Below are 25333 nucleotides of genomic sequence, written 5' to 3' on the forward strand. Positions count from 1 at the left end.
AAAGTTATGTGAATTTACCAATTAGCCCTTCTATATGTATCCCAAATAAATAACAGATTTGCGCCTAGTTGTACTATCTTCTTACCGCGATAAAAGGGATAAATTAACCAAAGTAAGCTTAATTACAAAACAAATTTTTAAGCTAGACTCGTGGCCAAACTATTTACCAAACTGACTTAGGCAGCGTTTTAAATGTTGACTTTTTTTTTTTATTAGTAATGTTCCTAAACTATAGGAACTAACTTTGAATCAATATCCAACAATTTTCAACGACTCATAAGAAGCTAAATTGCAACAGTAGAATGTGTTTAATTTTATTTCTTAAATCAATTAGCGTTTTTAGTGTAATTTTTCTTTAAATTATAAAAATCAGAAATTACGAAGTCAACATGTAAAACGCTGTTCGAGACCGCGTAAATATTTTGACACGAGTGTAGCTTAAAAGATTGTTTTGTAATTAAGCTTACTTTAGTTAATTGTCCCAATAAAAGATGAAATAAGTCAAAATAAAGATGGTACAGTAGTAGCTAGTTTTGGTAGGTGATGTTTAGTGTTTAGTGTTTACCGTAACTAGTTAAAGTCAATGTAAATCTGAAGTGGACAACTCCGCTCAGGAGTCAGCCTCGTTCATGTTCTGCTCAGAAAATATGGAGAGCTCAAGGAAAAAAAAAAAAAAAAGAAACACACACATACAGAGTGATGCCAGGAAATTTGTACAGATCCATCTTCTTGGATGGAGAGCTCCATATCTGCAAAGTCTGGTTTGTAAAACAATTTCCTCTTTTTTTTTATTTTTTTAATTTTATTTCTTCATTTATGTTAAACTTGATTGATTGGTGAATACTTTTGTTTCATTGATTCAATTTATCATATAATTTAATTTTAAGATAAATATTGAGGATGCTTGGAGGCTAATAGAGGAATACTATGTGTTGACGAGGTTAATCTTTTGGATGACCAAGATAAGCTAACAAGATAATCTTAAGAAAAACTATGTTCGGTTGGATCCAGGGTGGAACACTGTGGAAAGAGAGGGAATTTCCATCTCACATCCTGCTCGGTTTATCTTGATCGGTTCAGGAAATCCCGTCAATTACTCACTGTTTTGGGATAAAGTTTGTTGAGGAGAGGGCCCGCTTCGATAAGAATCCTAAAGAGTCTTACAAGATAATCTAACAGACCAGATAACATCTGCAAGGAATAACCTTTCTGCTGTTCAAATTGATTATGATCTCCGTGTAATAATCTTAAAAGTCTGTGCTGAATAGAATGTTGAGGGTTTGAGAGGTGTCATTGTAACAAATAAAGCAGCAAAGGCTTTGGCTTCTCTTAAGGGTAGAGATTAGGTGACTCCTGAGGATATCGCTACTGTTATTCCCAATTGCCTAAGACATCGGCTAAGGAAGGATCATTTGGAGTCAATAGATTCTGGTTTTCTTGTTATTGACAAGTTCTATCAAGTTGTTAGCTCAACGATGCGTATCACCTTTCTGCCATTATACTATGTCCTTAAATTTTGTCTTCGGCTAGTAACTTATGCTTCTTTCCTAGTGCATACGATTTCTGACTTGAGTGAAACATCCAATACTGTAATGTTGCTGATTGAAACACATTCAGAAATCTAGGATTCTAAGTTACCTTATAAATACATGAGATTCCAAGGATCAATCTATTTTTCTACCTTGTAAATGAATACTGTCATACTGCATGAAGATAACTCTTACATTGACCTTTGCTTCTTGAATGGTTCCTTAAGTGCAAGTGTTGTACAGGAAGTTTCCACTATCGTAGTACATCGAAACAGAGTCATGCCCAAGCATTCGGAGAACTCTACCTCAGTTTTGGATGCTGTTCACTTTCTTTTCTTACTAGCAACTAGCAAGGAGCTTCTTTCTTCTTTAAAATAACTTTTTTTCTTCTTCTGTTTTGATGCATTAGTTGTTTTTTAACCAATATTTTTTGGTTTTAACAATAAGAGGATTTAATTCTTGTTAATCTGTTTAATAATTCCATTTAGCCAAACATTTGGAAATGTGTTGCTAAGAAAATCCAGAATTTCATGATTGTTAACTATTCAAAATTTTATGGAAATTTTCATGGGTTAATTTGGTAGGCCAAATTATTCAGGAGTATGTATATTACTCAAATAGAATTAGTAGCAAAAATCATTCCCAATGTGCTCACCCCACTTTCTGTGAAAGCTACTCATGATTAGTTTCCTATAGCCTCAGCATCTCCTTATCATACTGTGGAAGTTATTTGCTTTTTCAGTATTTTCATGTCATATCTCTGTTTGTTAGGTTGCTGGGTTTGACATGAACTGGCCATTGCTGATCAGAGGAGGAAGAATGGGGGAACATTGCTCACAGATTGTGTCCAAGATTACTTGTGACTGTGAATACTTGTCACAGTTAGTAGTGTTCATAGTCACAAGTATTCTAGGACTCAGATTAACCAACGTAAATCGGCTGAATATCGATCCCAAATTGCTCTTGTAAGTTGGAATTCTAACTTGATATTGGCTTCTCTGCAAATAAGTCATTTATTTCATTTCTTTTTTTCATGTTACGTGCTCCATGCTAACTTTTTTGCTGCATAGAGGTATGAGTACAGATAGAATTTTCTGGTTTACAGAACTACATGCTTGTTTTGGGTTTCAATTTACACATGTAACATTGGCAATGAATGAGGGTACATCAGTAATAACATCACTATGTGGTGAATTTCAAAGCCTTTTTTACAGGGGTCATTAACTCTGGTCTTTTCTTTAGGAAATTCCCTTAGCTTGTTTTTGGCTGCACCTTCTGGTTTGCTAACAGGGATGATTTCCTGTGGTTTATTGGGAAATAGGCAAGATGATTGGTAGAGGAAGGGTTGGATTTAAAAAAGGTTTACTGTTTTCCTGTTTAGGTAAAGAAGCTCAGATCGTGACACGTTCACCAAATTCTTGACTAGTATCAAAAGGCTGTGTCAAAGGGTCCAAACACAACTCTTGCTTCACTTGTTTGTTTTTTGTAGGTAAGTGACAATGAGAGATTTTGTTCGAAGAAATGGAACAAATGTCATAGTAATTAGTGCAGTGTGATGCTGTCGAGGGTTGAAGGAGTTTGTTTATAGAGATTTTATTGAGTTGAAGGGGCTGTATTCCTGTACCTGTGTGATTGGTTTGGGTGATTTTAATTTTTGGCCATTTCAAAGAGCAAAATATAATAATCATTACTCTTTACCACTTGGTATGTTAATATGAACAAGTTTCTTATGTGGAATATGTGTAGCTGATCCCTCTTCCTCTTTTTTACATCCAGAGAATAAAAAAAAATTGACATACAGGCATCAGGAACTTCTTTTCCTTTTCTGTCATATTGTCAAACTATGCAAGAAATAGCTTCGTTTGTGTCTTTTCTGAAATCTTGAAGACATACTGATGTTTTAAATATCATCCTGGTCAACCACATGGGTGTATAGATATATATTAATCTGGCCTTTTATTTTCTTTTTCTCTTTCAAAGAAGCTGAGAAGTGCTTACTTGTTTTTTGGTTGCATCCAGAGAGATGAGAGAATGTAGAATCATGTCTTTAAGTCATGCACAATAAGTGCAGAACAAGTTATTCATCTAACTGCTGCATCTCCCTTATCTGATGACTTATACCAATTCATCAGACGCCTACCCCTCTCGACAGTTTAGTTATTTTTTAAAAGTTTGTACATCATATCTTGATGCTAGATAGATCTATGCTATAGGATTTGGGCACACTGCTGATTTGTTGAAGCATCTTGTTATTGGCCTTATGGTGTAGTTCATATAGTAACCTGGCATGAGATTCAGTTAGTTTTCGTGATTATAATATCATTGGTAAATTCAGCATAATTTTTGGGGTCTTTTGGCTAGGTAACTATGAGATTAAGTGGGCGGGACATCAGGTTACTAGCCAAGAATTTTGATTGTGGTAGAATTAGAAGCTTGTGAAGCTACATGACGTTAATATCCTTTCGGTAGAAAATTGTGGGCAAAGTTAGCCATTGTATAGATCGAGTTTAGGGTATCTTCACTTGCCAGAAGTTTAAGATGCTATTGCTAGTTGTTGGTTTCTTACTTATTTTTATGCATCCATGCATTAGTTGCTTTCATTGATTCTCAATACTAGTAGATACTACTGTTTTGCTCATTTAATTTTGAGTCCATTTTTAAAATCAAGCACCCATGTAGTCTTTTATTTTTTATTTTTTATTTTATTATTATTATTATTATTTATTTATTTATTTATTTATTTATTTTTATCATACTTGTATCAACCAAATAGGGGCACTCTAGTGTACTACTTCACCAATTTCATATTGATAAAAAAACACAAGTATTACTGTAGAGGTCTTTCTGATCATACTTGGTTTTTAAATCCGTATTTGGACCAATTTGGTCTTGTTGAAGACACTGGATTACCCATATATGGTTTGTTTTGCCTATTCAAAGACTTTCATATTATATTAAGCTTATATACTTTTGTATCCTGTAAATTACATGTAAGTAGTTTTCGTAAAAATAAAGGGGCACTTGACATTCAAAAGAAATGCCAAGTATCTAGGGAGAATTTAATTGTCGTTATGTTCACAAGTATATAATTAGATGATTTGCATATTGGTGAAGCCACATTTGATATGGGCATTTCTGTACTTTCAATTTTTCTCCAAAAAAAGAAAAAAAGGTCATCATAGAGAAGCCAAAGAGGAGAGTAACCTCAGCTCAGCCCAAAACTCCACATTAAATTTTCAAACATTTTACGGCAGAATTTCTCAACTGAAGCTAACATTGCTCTGTAATTCTAAACCCTAATTCCTCAATTCCATCTCAATTTCTCTCTCCTCGGTAAATTCTTAATCAATTTCTTTGTTAGTTCTTCAATTTGTTTAACTTGATTCAATTGTTTTCTGGAATTTTGCTCTGCTTTTTCGTTATTGTTGAATCACCACGATAATCTTTAATCTTAATCGATTGTTTAACTTTGAATGTCAATTTGTTCTTCAATCTGAATTATATAACTTCAATTAATTAATTTACAACTTGTTTCAATTCTTTTCCTGTAATAACTGTTTTCTTGAATTTTTTTTTTTTGTTGCAAAATTAGTTTTCCATTTTTAGTGGTCTAGTATTAGAAAGTCTAGGGTTTAGATTATGAATGTGGTGTTGCTTATAATGTGGTTATTTTCTAACCAGGGGTATTAGTGATTTGGAGATGAAGATTTAGTTGTTCATCTTTTGCAATGGGTAAGTCACTGGGTTGTGCATTGTTTGATACGAGGTTGTTTGACCCTTTTCTGGTGAAGTCCACACATCCCTGTTCTGGGTTTGGCATATATTTGTGGTTTTTGAGATTATTGTCATAGAAATTGGGAGGGCATGAATGTCTTGGTGGTAAGGGTAATAAGGCTAGTTTTGACCTTTGAGTTAAGTATCCTGTTCCTGGATGTGGGGAACTTTGAGAGAATATATTGTATTTTTCAAAATATTTGTGTGAATTATAGGTGCACTGAAGGGACTCTAATGTTAACGGGCTGATCTTGTAGCGGAATGTTTTCTATTAATAAGAAGATGAAGCACTGATGTTGCTGATCTCTCTCTAGCTAAAGTTGAGAAACAATGCTGGATGAAAAAAATATTTGCTTGTGGATGGGTTGGTATTTTGACAATAAGTGTTGGAAGGAAAAGAAAAAAGAACTTTGGCTGGTATGGATGGGGAAAGTGAAAGGTTCAATGCTAGACTAAGAACGGATAATATGAGGACTGTTATTATTATGGAAATATGAGACATATGTAGTTAAAGTGTTGGGCATTGACCAATTTTTCAAAAAAGTTAAAGGTATTAAGTTAAGGTGAAAGAGTTTAAGCAAGGAGATAGAGCTAAGAGTATGGATGATGGTGAATGTGTCTTGGGCTTGGTGTCCAAGATGGCGAGCATCGCTATGAAGTCCGTGGTTTGTTGATATTGCTCATTGTTTGTTCAATAACTTAGGCTGTAAAGCCTCATCATTTAGTTTTGGTTAGTTCTGTATCTTTTATTTTATATTTTTTAAATTTCATCTGGCTTGTTAGGCAGTTATGAGACTTAGTGGGACTGTGGGAGGGCATTTGTGTAACTAGCTGAAAATTTGGGTTGTGGTGGAATTAGAAGTGAATTTACAGAGGCATTAATATCCTTTTGATGGAAATTGAGGCAAGTGAGCCATTATGAAGATAAGCTAGGTTCAAGGGTGATTTCTTTTGAAAGGAGTTTGGATGTTATTACTAGCGGGTGGTTTCTTGTGTGTATTTGTGTCCATACATTAATTGTTTTCATCGTTTCTTAATACTAGTTGAATTCCCAAGTGGTCATTTTGGTCATACTTGGCCACTAATGTCAAATTTGGTCTTGTTAAAGATTTTAGAGTAACCATATTTGGTTTATTTTGGCCATTCAAATATCCAAATTATCATACTAAGATATTAGTTGCATGACTACAACATCTATGTATATGGTATGATTTATTGGTTGTGTGTAATTTTCCTTAAGAGTAAAGGGACCCTTGGCATTCAAAAATAGATGACAAGGGACTATTCTGGGGAGAATTTATTCGGCTTTATATGTACAAGTATGTAGCTAGATTTGATTAGATTATATTTGCAAATCACTGAAGTTCCATTGAGTGGTCTCATAAACTAATCACTATTCTCAAGGACTAGAGTTCACCTTAGTTGTCAAGCAAGATCAGCTAATTATAAAGGTAACATGTTAGGAGACTATTAAGGTAACTAAGCAAGGCTTTAGTGTTATTTTTGGCCGTTTGCTACCAACCTTTCCCCACACCCGGAGAAAAGAAAATACCATGTTATCCAATTTGAGACTTATTTCATTGATGTCTATTGAATGATGATACATCTTTTATCTTAATAGCATCTTTGATTATGGCTGTGTGCATTAGAGCTTGTTATGATTGCACAATTTATTTTTCGTGGTTTACTTTTAACCTAATGTACTCACGTGTACAATCACAGGGCTAAAAAGCAAATGAGTCTCCCTTGCAAGGTATGTGATTGCTTCACTGCTTTTATTCTCTTAAATTGGTCTTGAGTTGGCTAGGCTTATAATCTAATATCTGTTTTCCTGGCATGGCAGCGTAACTCTGATGGTAGTGAGAAAGTTTTAGAAGAAGAGAAGGCAAGGGGGTGTCTGATGAAAATCACTGATTACAAACAAAAATATGCCTTGTTGGAAGACGGGGAATTTGGGAGCCAAAAAGTGTCTTTAACTGGTAGGTTTTGATAGGATTGTTTTGTTTATATTATTTCGGAGGTTAATCTAGTTATTGATATTTTTTTTTTTTTTTTTTTTTTTTTTTTTTTTTTTTTGTGTGTGTGTGTGTGTGTGTGTGTGTCTCAAGGCACTTGAATGTGTGTGTGTTAAGGCACTTGAATGTGTGTGTACTAATGATGCCTTCTCTGTGTACATTAAGGGAGGATCACAAACAAGGAGGATTATTCAGATGAAAGTCATTTTTTAATGCATAAAGAGGGCCTCGAAGTGCCACTTGTAGCCATGAAAAGGTGATATAATCTTGATGTCCTTACTCTTCTGTGTGTTTTTTATTTTAATATCACTATCTTATTTTAATGTAAATTTTCAGCTTTCAGGTTTTATTAATGGACTCATGATGATATTGAATATACACATGATATGAAAGCAATTTTGTCGTTTGACCCCCCCCCCCTATTTGTGTCGAGGAGATTTTCAATCGATATAGGCGTGATTCTTTGGGTCTGTATAACTAATATCGTCTGTGTTTTATTTTATTGTGTAGTTTGGTTCATCATGGAGTATTGGCATCAAATGTTATCCATCATTGGGATATGAAACCTGTTCTTACTGTGTTGTTTAAATTTGCTATACTGCCATATTGTAGACTTTGTTATTCATGCAATTTTCACAAGTCTCAGACCGTCTCATTGGTTTTGCATAATAATACTGGTTGATATAGTGTAATTTTTCAAGGTGTTGAAATGTATATTCTATACAAGTCGGGATGTATGAGGCTAATATGTGGTGGCAATAATGATATATAAGGATTGCAAGCTGTCAGTTGTGTGATTAGTGAGTTAACAACTATAATTGTCCCTAAAGGGCTTTATTTTTTTGTGTGTTGTCTCTTTGTTAGTTTTCTAACTGCTTTTTTCTTTGGAGGCTATTTTTATTTCTTCTATTACCTTTTGTGCGTTTGGATAGTGTCCTTGCTGGAATTATATGTGGAATTCTATGCTATCCTATGGTGTCTATTTAAGCTTGAATCTCCTTCATTCTCTCTCTTTACTCAAACAATTGTGTACTAGTAACTAATCTATATGTGCAGGTATTGCCAGAATGTTGGTCTTGTGGAACTTGGTCATGATGTTAGGGTAACGGGATCACCAGGTTCGTGTTGTATAAAATCTGCTGATTTGCAATCTCTAGATATTTACTTAGATTAACTGTTGGACTTATTCAAGATCGTATATTGTTTTGCTGGGATCTTACACTTTCAATTTGCATGTAATGTTTTAGGCTGTAAACCTTTACTTCTCTCTGTTGGGATTTCCACCTCAAGGTTTAATGAAGTTCTCCATGTACCCCAATGACTTAAAATTCACAGTGTACCCTTAACACTGACATCCCACTCACTTTTCCCATTACTCGATACCCTTCCCACTCTCTCCCCTCTTTAATCCAACCCAATCTCTTTCCTCCTTCCCACAGTCTTTATTCTCCACTTCCTCCCTCCCCTCACAAGCACGAAAACTCCTTTGTTCTCTCTTTCCATGGCTGCCTGCAAAAAATTTGTCACTGATCCTCACTCTCTCTCTTGTTTTTTCCTATGCAATTCAACCCCCAATAACCACCCAAAAAAGCATCACATTTCCGTCCACATTATCGGCTCCTTAGATGCTAAAACCACCCAATGCAGCTAGCAACCCTGACTGCCTCCCTTTGATTGGGTAAAGACTTGGTGCAATTTCTGTTTCAATTGGGAGAGGAGACAAGATTTCTTAGGGAAAATAGCTATGGATGGGAGACGATAAGAGGGGAGGAGGGACCTTGGGTGGGGTTAAAAGTTGCTTAAAGCTTAAGTTCATGGTCTTTAATGTAGAAGTATAAAGACAGACATGAAACTTTTCCATACACTTCATCTCCAATTACAGTTTCTTGCACTATTGCAGTCTTAATCTCCTCCCCTGGGTTATTTGTTGCCTGTTTTTCCATTTCATCCTTAAAAAATCATGGACATCAACAGAAAAAACCAGTCTAAATTTTAACCAGATAATTGCTATGAGATTTTGTGTCTGAATTATTGAACACCTTGCAAGTGATATCCATTGCTTCTGTTGTCTCATGCTTCGGATGGGATGGGTGTGATGTGGCTGTTGGTGGCCACATGTATTGTTGTCTGAATTTCAACTAAGGTTGGTGACCATAACACAAGCGAGTCCAAAAAGTTGTTTTTTCTCTTTAGGCAACAAATTATGAATGCAGAGACTGGATAATTGAAGCCCAAGTTTTCTCACATTGTTTTCTACTTTTTGTTAATCTAAACCTCAAATTATTTTACCTCCACTCAGTTTCTGAAGTTGTGACTTTTGATGAATGCATATCAAATTTACATAGTGGTGGTGAGTGGTGAGGCTAAAGTGGCTGGTGGGAGTGAGTTATTTGGTGGTGGCTGGGTGAATGGGCTAGCCTCTTTGTGGTCGGTGGCAGGGTGGAGGTGATTGGGGTGGGTTTCCCTGTCAGGGGAGGAGGAGAGAGTGGGGGGGAAATAAATTTAATTTGGAAGAGGGAGGGAAAGCGAGTTTAACGTATCAGGGATGGAGGCTTGACGGAAATTTCGCTTGTTAGGTTTGGGATTACATGGTGATTTTTGAAAACGTCTGTGGTATGTTGTGTTTTTTTCTTGAGAACACGGTGTGTTTCATTAAACCTTGGGGATATAGGGTGAAAAATCCTCCTCCATCTTTATTTTTTTTCTTTTGTTTGTGTGTGTGTGTGTGGGGGGGGGGGGGGGGGGTTGTATTAATTGGTGCTAAAAAACACTGATAGAGTTATTTGTTTCATTAAACCTTGGGAATATAGGGTGAAAAATCCTCCTCCATCCTTTTTTTCTTTTGTTGAGGAGGGGGGGGGGGGGGAGGTTGTATGAAATGGTGGGAAGTTGTATGAAATGGTGGCTGATAAACACGGATAGATTTATCCATATGATTTAGATAAAGATACTTTTGCTTAGAAATGGTGTTTGTTTTCTTTTGAGGTTCAGTGATACTTTAATTCAGTGTTTTGGTTAATTTCTCTTCATCTGTTGCATGATTAGATCTCTTTTCTTGTTGATCATAGGAAAATCTAAGGGGAAGCTATGTCTGTATGCCGACTCTTTTTCAATATTACCTCCTTGTCTCCTTAATTTGGAAGAGAAGGGAGTTTCTGTTTCAAATATTGAAGAGGTAAATTAAATTTTTTGCGTTTATTTTGCATCAGCTTAGTAAAATTTTAGCTGAAAAGATTTATCACATTACACTTAAACAAGAAAAAATGATACAGAGAAATCTGCTTAAGCATAAGAATGATAGGGGACTTGTCTTGCTTTGCTCTATTCCAAGCTAGGTATATCTTTCCCGGCTTGAAGGCTGCTGAGGGCCAGCCAGGCTTCGGGATACAGGAGTAGATGGTGTATCTTTCATCTTAACCACTAATTTCTCCTTTTCTCCCAGATATTTGCCATCGTCTCTCAGCCCATACTTGAAATTCTCCTGATACTTCTTCTGAACTTTTGCCCTTTTCTTCAAAGTAGATATCTTTTATTGCAGTTCTTCTCTCGGTCTGGTTTTGTTCTAACAGTCCACTCTCTTTTCTCATTTGTGAGGAAACTCCTGATTCTGCTGCCAATAGATGAAGTTTTTCTATTCTGTAACCACCCTTTTTTTTTCTTCCAACACTTCCTCCTTTGAAAAATCTAGGTACTGATTCTGAATTTCTGACCTTAGATTAAACTATGTTCATCTTTTAAACTTTTCAAGCAGAAATATTGAAAAAGCAGAATAAAATGAGCCCTCTAATGTTATAAATGCAGCCAAAACATCACAAGCATTTTGAGAAACTATCAAATCATCAGTTTCAGTGGAAAGTATACAATGGGGTGAAGATTTTACAGCCTCCTATCAAACAAGGTCCCAATATGTGTGCATTTGCAGCAGTTGTAAAGCAACTCGATTATAATTTGAGGTTGTTGTATGCTAATGCAAGCAAGGGATTGTCATTGACTGAAGATGAATGTATATTTGACCACAAAAAATGGGAGAATGATTTGAAAAAAGAGTATCCTGATCGCAAAACTTGGTGGAAACCTATTGAGCTGCTAGTTGAGGCACAAACCAGAGGTGTACCATTATGGAATCATGGTACCCATGTTATCCAATTCACTAAGGGTATGTCATGTCGAAAAATAGACGCAAGCTTTCACTTGAAGCAGTTGCTAAAATTTTTTCCAGTTATAGGAGTTGTGCCTGTATACACTACTTATAATGTTGATGGAGATGATGTGTATGTTCGAGGTGGTAGTAATGTGACTGAGAGGAGATTTGATGATAAGGAAGGTATGGAGGTAGAGAAAAGAGCTTATCATGCTGTTGTTTTGGTTGATTTATGCGAAATTGATGGAATTTTATACGTATCATATCAAAATTCCGAGGGGGATTCTGGAAAAAGCATGTGTGAACTTGGCATCTCATGGATGGAAGCTGATTTAATTGAAGATATTGTTTACGGATGTTCTCTGCCACCTGTTCATCCCCCAAGCGTATTACAAACCAAAAATCAAATTGACTCAATGCTAGCTGAATTTGAGATAGTTGGTACAGGTTTGAGTGCCTCTCAAGAATATTTTCGAAAGGGTCAAAATGTGATTGATCAAATCACAGAATCTAGGTTGGTTTTTCATAATGATGAATGTATGAGCTTGGACAAAAAAATTCAAGATTACATCACACGCATTCGCGACATATCCCAGAAGATGAAGAAGTTCTTTCAGAAATATAAGGACGTTCAAAAAGCCGCCGTGGCAGGTTTTGGCAATGTACCGCGGCTTTTAGAGGCTTGTGGGGATGCAGATGAAATTGAAGGATTTGCAACCAAATTGCAACAATTACATCAAAACACATTACTCTAGTTCTGGTAATTAGTTACGTTGGTAAAATTGATGTAATGCTTGTGTTTGATTGTATATTAGTTGTGTAATTAGTTGTGTTTTGCTGATTAGGTTTGTATTGCCTATGTTAATTGTTATTTCTGTTTGGACGATGTTAATTAGCTAATTTATTTGGCCAAATAGCTAGGATATAGGGAATTCTATTTTCTTGTAGGCTGTTGTGGTGGTAGTTGAGTGGTTACATCACTTACATGTTTTGAGGGTGTATTTTATTTGGACGTTTCATTTTTTAAAAGCCCCTTTTGGATTGCATTTAGTTTTTTCTGCCCTTTTCCTTTCCTTGTGATATGTGGAGATAACTTCTGTTCAGGTAGGTTTACACAATGGTTAAGGACTGATCTATGGTGTTGTGTTGCTTTTTTCAATTGTGGTGTCGATATTGCATTCTTTGGGTTAGAGGACTATATATGTGTGTGCTCTAATTTTTTTTTGGGTGGGTTTGTGTTGCTTTTGTCGTTTGTTTGGGAGGGTGAGTTTGTTTGGGTGGGTTTGTGTAGCTTTTGTTTCGGTGCCCTAACAAAAATATTTATTGTGGTAAATGTAGCAGTAAAATCAGTGATATTGCCTAGTTTGTTAATAACGCTTCGGATTACACTCTGGTGTACTTGTAATTGTATTACTTTTCAAGATATTAATGCTTTTGGAAAGGAACGATGGTTGTTATATGAAGGGATGGGGGGGTGAGGTTTGGTTTTCTATATTTTTTTTTTTTTTTTTTTTGTGGGGGTAGTTTGGTACATCTGCTAATTGTTTAATCATGTGCTGGTAGATGTATTTGTTGTGTTAACTATTGTAATAAGCTCCATGTTGCTTGGATCCTTCCTTAAGTGATGTTTAAAACTGGTTATTTAAAATACTTCATTAACTGATGCAGCAAACCCAAGCTAGAAAGAAGCTGCGTACGGCTCTGTTTACTTACGGAGGTACTTCTTCAGACAAAGAACCACCTATTTCTGCACCAACAGACCACTTCTCTCCTGCTACTAAGGACACTGAAGCTACTGCAAATCCTGCTGTCAGCACTCCTTTGGAAGATTCAGACAGAGCAAAGAAAGTTTTAAATGTGCAGGGTTGTAACTGAGTATCATAGCTCATTATCATTTGGTGCCTTTTGCTTACCATAAATAAGACTATCTGCTGTGCTAGTACCAACATGAAATCTGCAGTGCCTTCAGCCAGTATTAAGTTTAGTTTGCTACACCTTGTATGAAATGGATTTATTGTAACTATGTAGCTTTTTCTTTTGGGACCGTTTAGTAGGAATATAGACAGTAGTTTGTGTTCTTATCAAACATCTCCTTACAAGACTTCATCTAAATCTTTTGCAGAGTTTGCGAGGAACGTACACAGCTTGAATTGAATTGTTAGGAACATATACACAGTAGTTTGTATGTTCCTAGAAAACGCCTGCTTATCAAACACTTTAAGCTTGGGAGTTAAAGCTTTTCTATATGATTATATGCTATTGATCTAATTTGACTGCAGTACACCATTCTGCTTTATGTATGTTTTCACTTGCATACAATTACTGATTCAAATAGGTTAAATATTTAAATTATGCTACACAATTAACTTTATCTTTTTTAAAAAATAGGTGCTTATCTTATTTATACAAGTCAATTACCATCTTTCTTCTACACTTTAAATTTTTTACTAAGTATTCTTTTTTTTTTTTCAACTTTAAAATATAATTTATCATTTTGCATGTAAACAGATACACGAAAGCTATAACAATTACAATTCCATTCTACATGGACAATAACATATTAACATTGTACGAAGTATATGGTAAACTGCATTTTTTGATTAGCGTCATGAGCTTAAGCCCTTTAAAAATAAGTTTTTTTGTTTGTTAAAAATAATATACAATCAATCATCAAAAAAAAAAATATATAATAAAAGATACACCAGCAATGACATGTGTCATCTTCTGGTGTGTCCTTAGTTTATTAGCAAAATTAAAAAACAAATAATTTAGAAAATAACGAAATTACAGAAACAAATATTTTAAAAATATAGTGAATATATATCTTTTCTAATATAGTAACCATCCCTTAAAAACCAATTTGACATATCTTTCTAAAATACTACTTTTTTGTTTAAGTTTACTAAGAAAAAAAAATCTATTAAAAATAATATACTTCGTACTTATTAGTGTATATTTTGCAAACATATATATTTCATTCAAATATATTAAACTACGGTTAGCCATCATGATTATCAAAGCGGTTAAAATTGAGTTGGACACAATCCTGCAAAAAGAGGAGAGAGTCACTTGTAAGTTGTAACAGCAAGCCATGCCAATGGAAGAAAAAAAAATGTGGTGACAGAAAAAAAAGATTTGAGAGGAGGGAAACTCAGTTATGAATCGTTTCCTCGTTAATTTGTTATAGGAGCTCATATTATAACTTCTTTTCTATCACCCTTAAGACATTAATCGAGGCCATCCTATGCACACGTCGCTAAAAACCCCTCTAGGATCAACCACACCCTGAACTGTAATCGAGTACGAAGTCTTCTGAATTCGCTCAGTGTGGCGCTTATTGAAATAAGCAGCCACACTAACCTTAGGTGCAATTATTGGTATATGAGTTGTATACATAGAACCAACCACATTAGGAATGCCAGAAATGGATTCAAATTCCTCCTTAATCTGCCTCAACGAATCCTCATCGGGCCATTGCAGGTACTTGGGCATCAAAACGGACCTAATTGCAGCACAAACATCAAGAACAATCTTATGACAAGTTGAAATCCCCAAACCAAATCTCTTAGACACCAACCTAAGCGGCTCGCCTGTTGCCAACCTATATATACACACAGCAACTCCTTGATCAACCGGAATAGCAGCCCTCAACATCGTATTCTCCTTGGCAACAACCACCTTTAACTCATCACAAATCAACTCAAATGTTGCTTTTCCCATCCTAAACCACCTCTTAAACTCACTCTCAGGATAATCAGGGCTAGTACACTTATCCCACCAATCCTTAGACCTGTCTTTCACCCATAAACGTCGCTGATGGCTCACTGATGAACCACTAGATTGCTTACTGCTAGCCTCAATACTACCGCCTTTCTCAATCATTTCACTAGCAGCAACAACCATTGCAGAATTCACAGCTCCCCTCGATCGCTTTCGCCTTAATCCATCAATTTCATCCAAACCCTCATAGCTACTCTGCAAATTTGAATTGTAATCCAACATTGCTTGTGTTTTTTCCTTATGAATCGCCTCGAAATCGAATTTCTCTTGATCAGCAAATTCTTCCCACTCCTCTTTCTCTTGCTTCTCTTGGTCTTCTAATAACAAATATGATGTGATCATCATTTCCTTTGTTTCCTTCTTGTCACTAGGTTGTTGTTTTACTGTAATATTATATTATATGGAGTACTTGAATTTGTTATTTTGTAAATGGTTTCGTTTTTTAATTTATGTAGAGAGGGGTTAGAGATGGGTAATCAGGGAATTTTAGGTTGAAGAAATGACCGTGGACTTTCTTGGGATTTGATAGTCAAAAGGTTTGGCTGTAACATGTTGTATGTATCACTGCTGGTAAATTTTAAACAAATGCTCCGTAGATTTTACAACTGTAACTCCATGTTCATCGTTAGAGGTGTTAAAAACCTCATCTGACTGACCTGATTTGAAATCAATTCAAAAATATTCAGTTTAGATTTTGGCTTGCATAAACACGTTAAGTTAGCATGATTCAATTTTAAAATTAGATCTGACCTAACCTCACCAAAACCGACCCGTACATCTACTGAAATTCTACTTATGGAGTATTTCAACTAAAATAAAAAGGTAAAAGAGTACTTAAAGAGTACTGTAGTTTATACTACTACAAGGGTTAAAAAAATTATATAAGATAAGTTTATAAAAAACAAAATTTACACAAGTTAAAAGAAAAACAAAATTCAGATACGAGACTAATAAGGGTTACCTTATTTACATAAATTTGACACCTGGAAATTAACAAAGTTTCGATGTCCTTTTATATACAGGCAAATTGGTATAAACTAATAAGAAAATACGTGAATAAACACAAAGTTCTTATGCTATAATTATATAATTTTATTTATGTTGGTAAGAGAAGGGCCCTACGTATCGGGCTGGAACCTCTCATAGGTCCTCCAAGCTCGGGTTAGTGGGCTAAGTACTTTGGGAGTAAGGGAAAGGGTAAAAGATTATATATTTGTACATTTAAAAATGGGTTTGAGTGGACCCTGATCCAACCAATTACCATCTTTAGTCTTAACCACTAATTCAAAACCTCATTAATATTAGGGTAATGATATATGCAGCCCTTATAACTATATATAAGCATTAAAGATACTTTTTAAAATAGAATTAAGTTGGAAATTTATGACAAAATCACACGGAAATCGGTGTAATTAATGTTAATTTATTTTCAATATTTCCTTTTTTAGCTTCTTATTAAACCTGATCAATGGGCGGGCTGGACCGTGTCGAAGCTAAAAAAAAAAATGTCATTACTCAGGCCGGGCCTAGCTTCGGGCCGAAATTCCATGCCCAATCCCGTCCAAAATGGTCGGACCATATGGGCTTTTCTAGCCTGGCAAAAAAAAAAATGAACAAAAACAACATAAAAATGCATTACTAAGCCCGTCTTAAAAAAATAAAAAGTCGGGCTAGGACCAGATCCGACCTGATTTCGGGTCGAAAAAACAGCCTAAAATCTACCCAAATTGAAGCTAGGTTAGTTTTGAGCAGCTCAATTTCTTATACATGTTCTAAGGGTTATGTTTATCATTTTTCATACTATTATTTTATTTTTGTTCAAAAGCCATCAAAGATTTCAAGTGGTTAAAAATTGTAGTTAAGAGCTTTTACTCCAAAAAAAAAAAAAAAAAAAAAAAAAAAAAGAGGTAGTGAAGGGCTGAGATTTTTTATTGCTCGAACCCGGAAAGAAAAACAGGGGGCCTGACATTAGAAAAAAGATTAAAACCAAAACCGACTCCAAATACTTGTAGGTTATAAAATTGCAGTTAGATTGCAAGATTTGCAACCTCTTTCCTCTCAAATTTTCCAGAAAACCCTAATCGAAGAGAAGCAATAGAAATTGAGAAAAAAACTTTTAAAAAGATGGATGACTCTATCCCTGTTCGTCTTTTTCGTTCTATTCCTCCTCTAACTGAGTTTCGGGATGCAGATCCATGGGATAGCACTAACCTCGATAAAGTTACGGACGATTTTCTAGCGAAGTGTGACAAGTAAGATTATAATTTTCCAGATTTTATCAATTTTAAGCTTTTCATTGTCTCTGCTATTAAAACTTTGCAATTAATTTGTAGAACAATTCTTTAGTAATTTACCCTAAATTCAACCCTTAATACAACAACAATAGCAACAACAAGAAGATCATTGGGGTCTGCTAATTTGATTTTGGCAATTGGAAGATCAATTACAAAAATTGCAAAAATCGATTATTGTTAGTTGAATTCTGCAATTTGATTATTGTTATTTTCCGATTAATTTCTCCAATGTTCGATGGTATGCGGTTGAAGGCGGTGGTCGATGAGGGTTTGTTGAGGGCGGTGAGATGTGTGTGGAGGGCGGTGAAGTTGAAGGCGGTGGTCGGTGGGGTGTGTTGAGGGTGGTGGGGTAGATTGCAGTGGCTAGTGGTGTATGTTAAGGGCGGTGAGGTTGATTGGTGGCTGTCCAGGAAATTGGTGGGTGGTGCTGCCGGTGGGGAACTGTAGATGAAGAAGAAGAGGAAGAATTAGTCAAAAGGGTCAAAATAGCGGTTAGGTGGGGCTCACAGACGGAAAACCCACCGGAATTTTGAAATGGGTGGTACTCTGACTGATTATTTAATTTAAGGGGTTTTAAAATAAAATAAAAAATTAAACGGGTGGTTAGTTCAAAAACAGGTTCATTTTTGGGCGGTAATTTACAAATTATCCTTATTATTATTTTAAATCTATATTGTTTGAATTCTAAGTTTTTGTTTTAAGGGTAATAATGATAATAATTTGTTTGTTCCGTAATCGCCCAATTTTACTTGGTTATTCACAAAGTTATTATCGCTTATGATTATTATTTTCTGTATTGTTTGAATTTTAAGTTTTTGTTTTAAGGGAATAATGATGATAATTTGTTTGTTTCGAAATCGCCCAGTTTTACTTTTTATGATAATAAGAATTGAATTGAAATTATAGAAAGTTGGACTAATTTAGAGATTGATTATGGATTACAAGGTGGGAGAAGGATTCCTATCCTATATTCATTCCCGATACGGATATATTCTTCCCAGGGCGTATGGACTGTTCCAAACCCATTAGCAAGGCGGAGCTCCATAGTCAACTGGCTGAGTATTCTGAAAAGGCCTTGGCTTACTTTAACAAAACCAATGTATGTATAATTATTACTTACTTTCTTTGTAAATGTTTATATTCTATATTAGAGTTTTACATAGTGTTCTCCTGAACTAAATTGCACTCAACTTATGTTATCCGAACTTATTGTCCTTTATTGGTCCTCAACTTATCATATCTTACCTTATTATAGTGGGAAATTATATGGGATGGGTTTTATGCTAGATATCACTCTCTTCGTTTCATTTTAATGGTTACACTTCAATTTCAACAAAACCAGATATGTGATAAGTGGAATTGAAAAAGAGAAGCTATTGTAAAATATATATATAGTTGTGGGAAAATGGTCCAAAAATAGTCTTAAAATGGAAATAGTTGTAGTGTAACCATTTTTATGAAATACCGTATATTGTTTAAGTGTAACCATGAAATTAAATCAAGGAAGTATTAAATAAACAAGAAAAAAAATTGCAAGGGTTGTGAGTGTGGAACTTGGCTTACCTAAAAGTTTAAGTGTGGACTTCGGAAACAGTATAAAAGATTTTGTATGTGTGGACAAAGGGAGCACTATTATCTATTCTTTTCAACTTATTTTGACTTAAAAAAAACCAAACTCAAATACATTTGCAACGAGTCAAATCATGAATCATCTGTATCAAATCTTTACATGGGAGAGGTTTGGAGCTATACTTTGTATTGTTTTTGTACATTCCACTTCACATCTCATGTCACAACTCAATTGACATCATTACTGTCATTTTTTCTTTTCAGTTTTTACTAGCCATTTTCAATTACCGATGTAGTAACTAACACCTTATAAAGACTTATGCATAACGTAAAACTACTTTTATGATATGACATGCAGAACACGGACTATAAGGCTGAAAATAATGGCGAAATCGTCCATGGTGATCAGGATCATTGTTATGCTACTCATTGCAACTTCACTGCTAAGCCTGATAGAGCGCCTCTCATTCCTGGGGATTTTTCCAGCAAGCTCTTCTTTGCTGAATTTATGAACACTCTTCAGGCGAAGTCTTCCCTAACTTATTGGAGTCTGCTAGATGGTGAGACCTTTATCTTTATAATTCTTTTCCACCCCCTGGTGAACTCGGCTTTAGATTTATACTCTTAACTATTCTATATTTTCTTTATGCTGTTTAAATAATGCTTTGTCTATTTGTAGTTTTTCCTTTGTCCTTTGAATGCTTGCTTTTTTTTTTTTGTGGGTAAAAGATAAGAACCAAGTAGGTTGCTTTGGACATGTGAGACGTCTATTATGGAAAGTGGAGAGTTGGGTTTATGGGATTTAAAAGAAGCCGAGGGAGGCTCAAGTTGACTTGGATTGGAGGCATACAAAAATGATTTTAAAAAATTGGGTTTGCAAGAGCATGTAGCATATAACACCTGATAAAAGTTTGGTTCATGCAAACTGATCTTATTTTAAAGGGATTATGGCTTGGGCATTGTTTTAGCTATAAATTGAACTTTTAAATTTGTATAACTTCAATGAAGTTGTATAGCCTTTTGCCTTCTTCTTGGTTTATGAAAGCGAACATTTGGTGTCGGCTCATATTAGATATTTGTGCTTGATTGAGTTCTTTGGGGTTAATTTGCTCTTTATAATGAGATAATATCATCTCTTAAGTTTCCACAGGTGGGACAACATTTGGATCTCTTGGCTTCATAATGCCCATTGTTGTTATTTGTACCCTTCTAGTATGCCATTGACCCATTGTTCTACAGGCTTTTTTGCTCTTAAACCTGGGGTTCTTGTTTGATTTAGATGACTTGATAATCTTGTTTGGTGACCAACCAGCGTAAAAAAGTTTGTCTTTTTGAAGGGATGGTTTTGGTTCATATTCTTTGCTTTACTTCCCATCATAGCTCAAACTTATATCTTGTTTAAAATGCATTCTTCCTCTTTTGTCCCTTAAGCATGTTATATGTCCCTTAAAATGCTTTCTTCCTCTTATGTTTCCATGATTATTCTGTTCTTGATTCATCTGTGTGCTGTTATTACCTTCTGTTTTATAATCTAATGTGAGTCTCTAATTAACTTGAAATGAAATTGTAGTTGAGCTAGTTTTGTATCATTACTAAATTTAATTAATTTCATCTTTGTTTATGACCTCCTCCTTGATGGCCTAAGCCCTAATGTGGTTGGCTGCCCTTGAGAGTTGGGGGTTTTGTTGAGGGAGTGGGAGAATCCCTATATAGTAGTGCAAGAAGTAAAATGCAACATGCAACTGAAAAAGGCTCTACTGTGCATGGAAGTCTTCGCTTAATACAGTCCAAAAGAAAGAGGGTTAAGAAGTTTGTATGTCATTGCTGCCTGCTTATTTGGTATTTGTTTTTAGTATTTGGGGCTATTTGAGTAGTACAAATCTTCTCATCTGAACTTGAACATTTATAATATATTTGGAATCTCTTGGACTTCTAGATCCTCTAATGCCTTGCCAACACTGCGATGGAATGAACTAGCACCCCATCACCATAATCTAGATCTTGAATTCCAGCTATCTAATGGTTGTTTATGTTCAACATGACATGCTTTTGCCTTGCTCACCTTAGTAAACATTTTGGGAGTTAAGGGTGTGGATTGAGGAAGTTCCTCGAGATTCACTTTGTTTTGTATTGTCTAATTCTTCAGCTTTTGCTTAATAGAATTCTCTGATTCCCATAAAAAAAAAAAAAAAAAATAAAAAAAAAATGACATGCTTTTCCGGGCTGCTGCCTCTGTCCTTTTGCTGCTCTGCTGCTGCCAGCCTGCTTTTCTATGTTTCAGGGAGCTTGTTTTAACTGATAGGTTTTGTTGCTGGTCCTGCATTGCTGTTGCTGTGCAGAGCTTTTGCTTTGTTGCTGCCTGCTTTTCTTATTGGTGTTGCTGATGCTGTAATTCTTTATTATTGCTGCTGCGGCTCTCTCTGTCTGCTGGCAGTTTTTATGCTCTTGGGTGTAAAGGCTGGTTGTTGGTTGTTGGTTGTTGGGGCTGCTGGTTGTCTTTGCTGGCTGGTGCTCTATGTTTTGCTTCTGGTTGCCTTTCTTTGCTGCTTTTGGTATTTTAATTGATGGCTGCTAGCTATTGCTTACTTTGGGTGGATACTGCTGCTGAGTTTTTGTGCTGCTGCTGCTGCTTGGTTTTTGGGCTGGATTTTTGGTGTGCTGCTGGTCATTTTCTAGTTGCTGCTGCCTGGTTGCTTTGCTGAGTTGATGTTGTTAGTGGTGTTTGCCTCCAAGGCTGCTGCCTTCTGTGCTTTTACCCTTGTAGCAGCCTGCTTTGGTTGGTGAAGGAGTGCTGTAGGTGGGTCGTGCTGCTAGGGTGTGCCCTTGCTGCTACTCCCTGGCTGCTGCCTCGAGCTCTTAAAGCCTCATTTATAATGAGAAATTGTTGCATCCGTGTTTTGTGGGGATAGGAATTCTACAATCCCTTGCTTAAAGTCACCCGTAAAAATGGCCTAAAAATAAATTAAAAAGACTCCTGGTGGATTATGTTTTGTCTTTTATTCCCAGTATAGGTTTCAAAGAAAGTTTTTTTTTTTTCTTCTTTTTTTTTGTGAAATTATATCTCGATGATTTAATTGTGCAAATACTTAATTATGCCCTAATTGTTGTGGTTTTGAATTACTGTGTGAAACTAGGGAATTCAATGGTAAATGATATGTAGGTGTTGGTCGGCGGCAAGCCCTAATGCTATTTTTGCCTGGGTGTGTATGTTTTAGATGGTTCACTGTTTTTTGGCAAGAATAATGAACGCCCTCTTATTATGAGCATCTCTCTTACACACGGCTCCTTAAAATCTGTTTGTCTAATTTATCTTTGATGTTTTATAGGTGCGGACTACAAGAAATACTGCAACATGTGCCCCGTGGGAGTGATTCGTCATCCGAAAACTTTCCAATATGGTGACAAACCCCCCCTGGATTGATTTCTCAGCCAATAACTGAATTTTGGTGAGGAAGGGGGTTGGATGAATTGTACATGAAAGGGCATCATATGTGCCACTTGAAGACCATGTAGTAAACTTGTAATGTGTGGCTTGCGTGACTATTTGAATGTAGCCTAAATATGGTAATGTGTGTGGTTTACAAGAAAGTTTGAACTTATAGTAATGTGTGGTTTGCAAGACAATTTGAATGTAATATGTGGTTTGCAAGACTATTTGAATGTAGCCTAAATATGGTAATGTACTAATGTAGCCTAAATTAGCTAATAACTACCTAAATCAGACTATTAAATTCCTATTCTAACTTATTTAACATAATATTGTCACCCAATTAAATTAACCATCATCAGAACTCATTCATCTCCCATGAAAGTACTAGACCACCGCGGCACCACCTTTACCATTGTCATCGCTACATCTAACCACTACCTTCACCGTCGTCAATACTTATCACCACTGTCAAAGTCGCCTCCTCCTCCTCCTATGTTCCCTTTTCTCTCTCTATCTCTCTCTTTTCCTTCTTTTTTTTGTAAAAAAAAAAACGTTTAGATGTGATGGTTTGAGGGGTGATTGGGCTAGTTTGGGGTGGCTCGAGGTGGTATCTAGGTGGATTAGGGTTACTAAGGGTGGTTTCGATGTGGTTCAAGATGAGTAGGGGTAGTTTTGGGGCAATTTAGGGGGAATGTGGGTGGTTTTGGGGGTGAGCGAGGGTGGTTGTTCTAGGGTGCTTTACGCTGAGAAGGTATAGTTTTCGAGGTGGTTTGCGTTGAGAAGGTATGGTTTTCGAGGTGGTTTGAGTTGAGAAAGGGTGGTTTTAAGGTGGTTTGAACTAAGAGGGGGTGGTTAGTAGTTTCGATGTATTTCGAGCTAAGAGGGGGTGATTTCGGGGTTGTTCAGGTGGAGAGGAAGTGGTTTTACGATTGTCGTGTATGTATAAGTGGTTTCAGGGTGATTAGAGTTGAGATGGGGTGGATTAGGGTGTGAGGTGGGTGATTTCAGGGTGGTTGTTGTTGGCCGACGGTGGTGCGGTTGTTGTTGTTGGCCGATGGTGGTGCGGTGGCTGTTGTTTGCGGTGGAGGTTAATCTATTAATTACCATTACTTTCTCTCTCCTACCTTGCTTAATTACCTATCTTTAATTCATTAATCAACCATTATGAAATTTTGTCTTAAAATCCGTGTCGAGCTCAAAGATGCAACTAATTATAATTTGAAACGGAGGTAGTACTAACTTTGACTATATTTTTTATTAGCATAATACTATAAACATATTTTTAGCATATAATATGTTGTTAGATAGATATTAATATAATTTTTTATAATATAACTTTTTAAAAAAAATTTATAATTTTTTATTAATATTTAATTATATAAAAATAAGGTTTCATAATATAACTTTTTACCTCTCTTTTGCTATCCATAAAGTTTTCTAATATAAAATTTTTACCCTCCCTTGCTAACCATTAAGTTAAAGCTTTTCTATATGATTATATGCTATTGATCTAATTTGACTGCAGTACACCATTCTGTTTTATATATGTTTTCACTTGCATACAATTACTGATTCAAATCGGTTAAATATTTAAATTATGCTACACAATTAACTTTATCTTTTTTAAAAAAATAGGTGCTTATCTTATTTATACAAGTCAATTACCATCTTTCTTCTACACTTTAAATTTTTTACTAAGTATTCTTTTTTTTTTTCCAACTTTAAAATAGAATTTATCATTTTGCATGTAAACAGATACACGAAAGCTATAACAATTACAATTCCATTATACATGGACAATAACATATTAACATTGTACGAAGTATATGGTAGACTGCATTTTTTGATTAGCGTCATGAGCTTAAGCCCTTTACAAATAAGTTTTTTTGTTTGTTAAAAATAATATACAATCAATCATCAAAAAAAAAATATATAATAAAAGATTACACCAGCAATGACATGTGTCATCTTCTGGTGTGTCCTTAGTTTTTTGTTTAAAAAAAAAATATATTAGCAAAATTAAAAAACAAATAATTTAGAAAATAATGAAATTACAGAAACAAATATTTTAGAAATATCGTGAATATATATCCTTTCTAATAATATAGTAACCATTTCTTAAAAACCAATTTGACATATCTTTCTAAAATACTACTTTTTTGTCTAAGCTTACTAAGAAAAAAAAATCCTATTAAAAATAATATACTTCGTACTTATTAGCGTATATTTTGCAAACATATATATTTCATTCAAATATATTCAACTACGGTTAGCCATCATGATTATCAAAGCGGTTAAAATTGAGTTGGACACAATCCTGCAAAGAGAGGAGAGAGTCGCTTGTAAGTTGTAATAGCAAGTCATGCCAATGGAAGAAAAAAAAAAAGGTGGTGACAGAAAAAGAAGATTCGAGACGAGGGAAACTCAGCTATGAATCGTTTCCTCGTTAATTTGTTATAGGAGCGTGCTCATATCATAACTTTTTTTCTATCACCCTTAAGACATTAATTAATGAGCTCAACAACACACAATATGATGGTCTGTATACCATAGAAACTTAGAAAGGGTGAAAGAACTTCGTAATACTTTAGTTTCGTTCAAGTATTGTGTAAATTAAAGAAGCACTAGCATCTATTAGCCTAATAAGAGTCCTGAATGCACCTATTAAGAGACTAAAAAGAGAAATGCTGTGAAACCATTGACTAATACAATATACTTGGTACATAATATATAGATTTATTAACAACTACAGATTTACAAAAGGATCCAACAATGTTACATTGACAGGGCTGAAATAGTAC

At 35.2% G+C, this 25333-nt stretch overlaps 3 protein-coding genes across 4 annotated transcripts; 2 read left to right on the plus strand and 1 right to left on the minus strand.

The window, feature by feature from the left end:
- The first annotated feature begins 568 nt into the window (after positions 1–568).
- LOC110736507 lies at positions 569–13740 on the plus strand. Of its 2 annotated transcripts, XM_021916730.1 has the most exons (9): positions 569–761; positions 2301–2494; positions 7026–7056; positions 7147–7282; positions 7484–7574; positions 8375–8436; positions 10387–10493; positions 11120–12219; positions 13128–13264. In XM_021916730.1, exons 1-8 carry the CDS (start codon positions 630–632, stop codon positions 12212–12214), a joined length of 1848 nt encoding a protein of 615 aa, XP_021772422.1. In that variant the 5' UTR covers positions 569–629; the 3' UTR covers positions 12215–12219; positions 13128–13264. The 2 variants fall into 2 exon arrangements, with proteins under 2 accessions (XP_021772422.1, XP_021772423.1); XM_021916731.1 differs by lacking the exon at positions 11120–12219 and having other exon boundaries at positions 572–761; positions 13128–13740.
- Positions 13741–14212: 472 nt separating this feature from the next.
- Positions 14213–16206, minus strand: LOC110736509 (protein ANTAGONIST OF LIKE HETEROCHROMATIN PROTEIN 1-like). The gene has a single exon (XM_021916736.1). The coding sequence runs from the start codon at positions 15582–15584 to the stop codon at positions 14679–14681; it is 906 nt and encodes a 301-aa protein (XP_021772428.1). The 5' UTR covers positions 15585–16206; the 3' UTR covers positions 14213–14678.
- A 994-nt stretch (positions 16207–17200) lies between these two features.
- LOC110736511 lies at positions 17201–22811 on the plus strand. Its single transcript, XM_021916737.1, has 4 exons — positions 17201–17491; positions 18479–18632; positions 19461–19662; positions 22429–22811. The coding sequence occupies exons 1-4, from the start codon at positions 17364–17366 to the stop codon at positions 22521–22523; spliced, it is 579 nt and encodes a 192-aa protein (XP_021772429.1). The 5' UTR covers positions 17201–17363; the 3' UTR covers positions 22524–22811.
- Positions 22812–25333: the final 2522 nt, after the last annotated feature.

This window comes from Chenopodium quinoa, unplaced genomic scaffold, assembly GCF_001683475.1.
Source record: "Chenopodium quinoa cultivar QQ74 unplaced genomic scaffold, ASM168347v1, whole genome shotgun sequence".
NCBI lineage: Eukaryota > Viridiplantae > Streptophyta > Magnoliopsida > Caryophyllales > Amaranthaceae > Chenopodium > Chenopodium quinoa.

What these genes read in the sequence shown, in the direction of transcription:
- LOC110736507 (XM_021916730.1), top strand. Translation starts at nt 630, where the DNA reads ATGTTCTGCTCAGAAAATATGGAGAGCTCAAGGAAAAAAAAAAAAAAA. An exon ending in CTCCATATCTGCAAAGTCTG is followed by an intron (nt 762 to 2,300) that starts GTTTGTAAAACA and finishes TCTGTTTGTTAG; the next exon opens with GTTGCTGGGTTTGACATGAA. An exon ending in CTGTTTCAAATATTGAAGAG is followed by an intron (nt 10,494 to 11,119) that starts GTAAATTAAATT and finishes TTATAAATGCAG; the next exon opens with CCAAAACATCACAAGCATTT.
- LOC110736509 (XM_021916736.1), bottom strand. Translation starts at nt 15,584, where the DNA reads ATGATGATCACATCATATTTGTTATTAGAAGACCAAGAGAAGCAAGAG.
- LOC110736511 (XM_021916737.1), top strand. Translation starts at nt 17,364, where the DNA reads ATGGATGACTCTATCCCTGTTCGTCTTTTTCGTTCTATTCCTCCTCTA. An exon ending in TTTCTAGCGAAGTGTGACAA is followed by an intron (nt 17,492 to 18,478) that starts GTAAGATTATAA and finishes ATGGATTACAAG; the next exon opens with GTGGGAGAAGGATTCCTATC. An exon ending in CTTACTTTAACAAAACCAAT is followed by an intron (nt 18,633 to 19,460) that starts GTATGTATAATT and finishes TATGACATGCAG; the next exon opens with AACACGGACTATAAGGCTGA.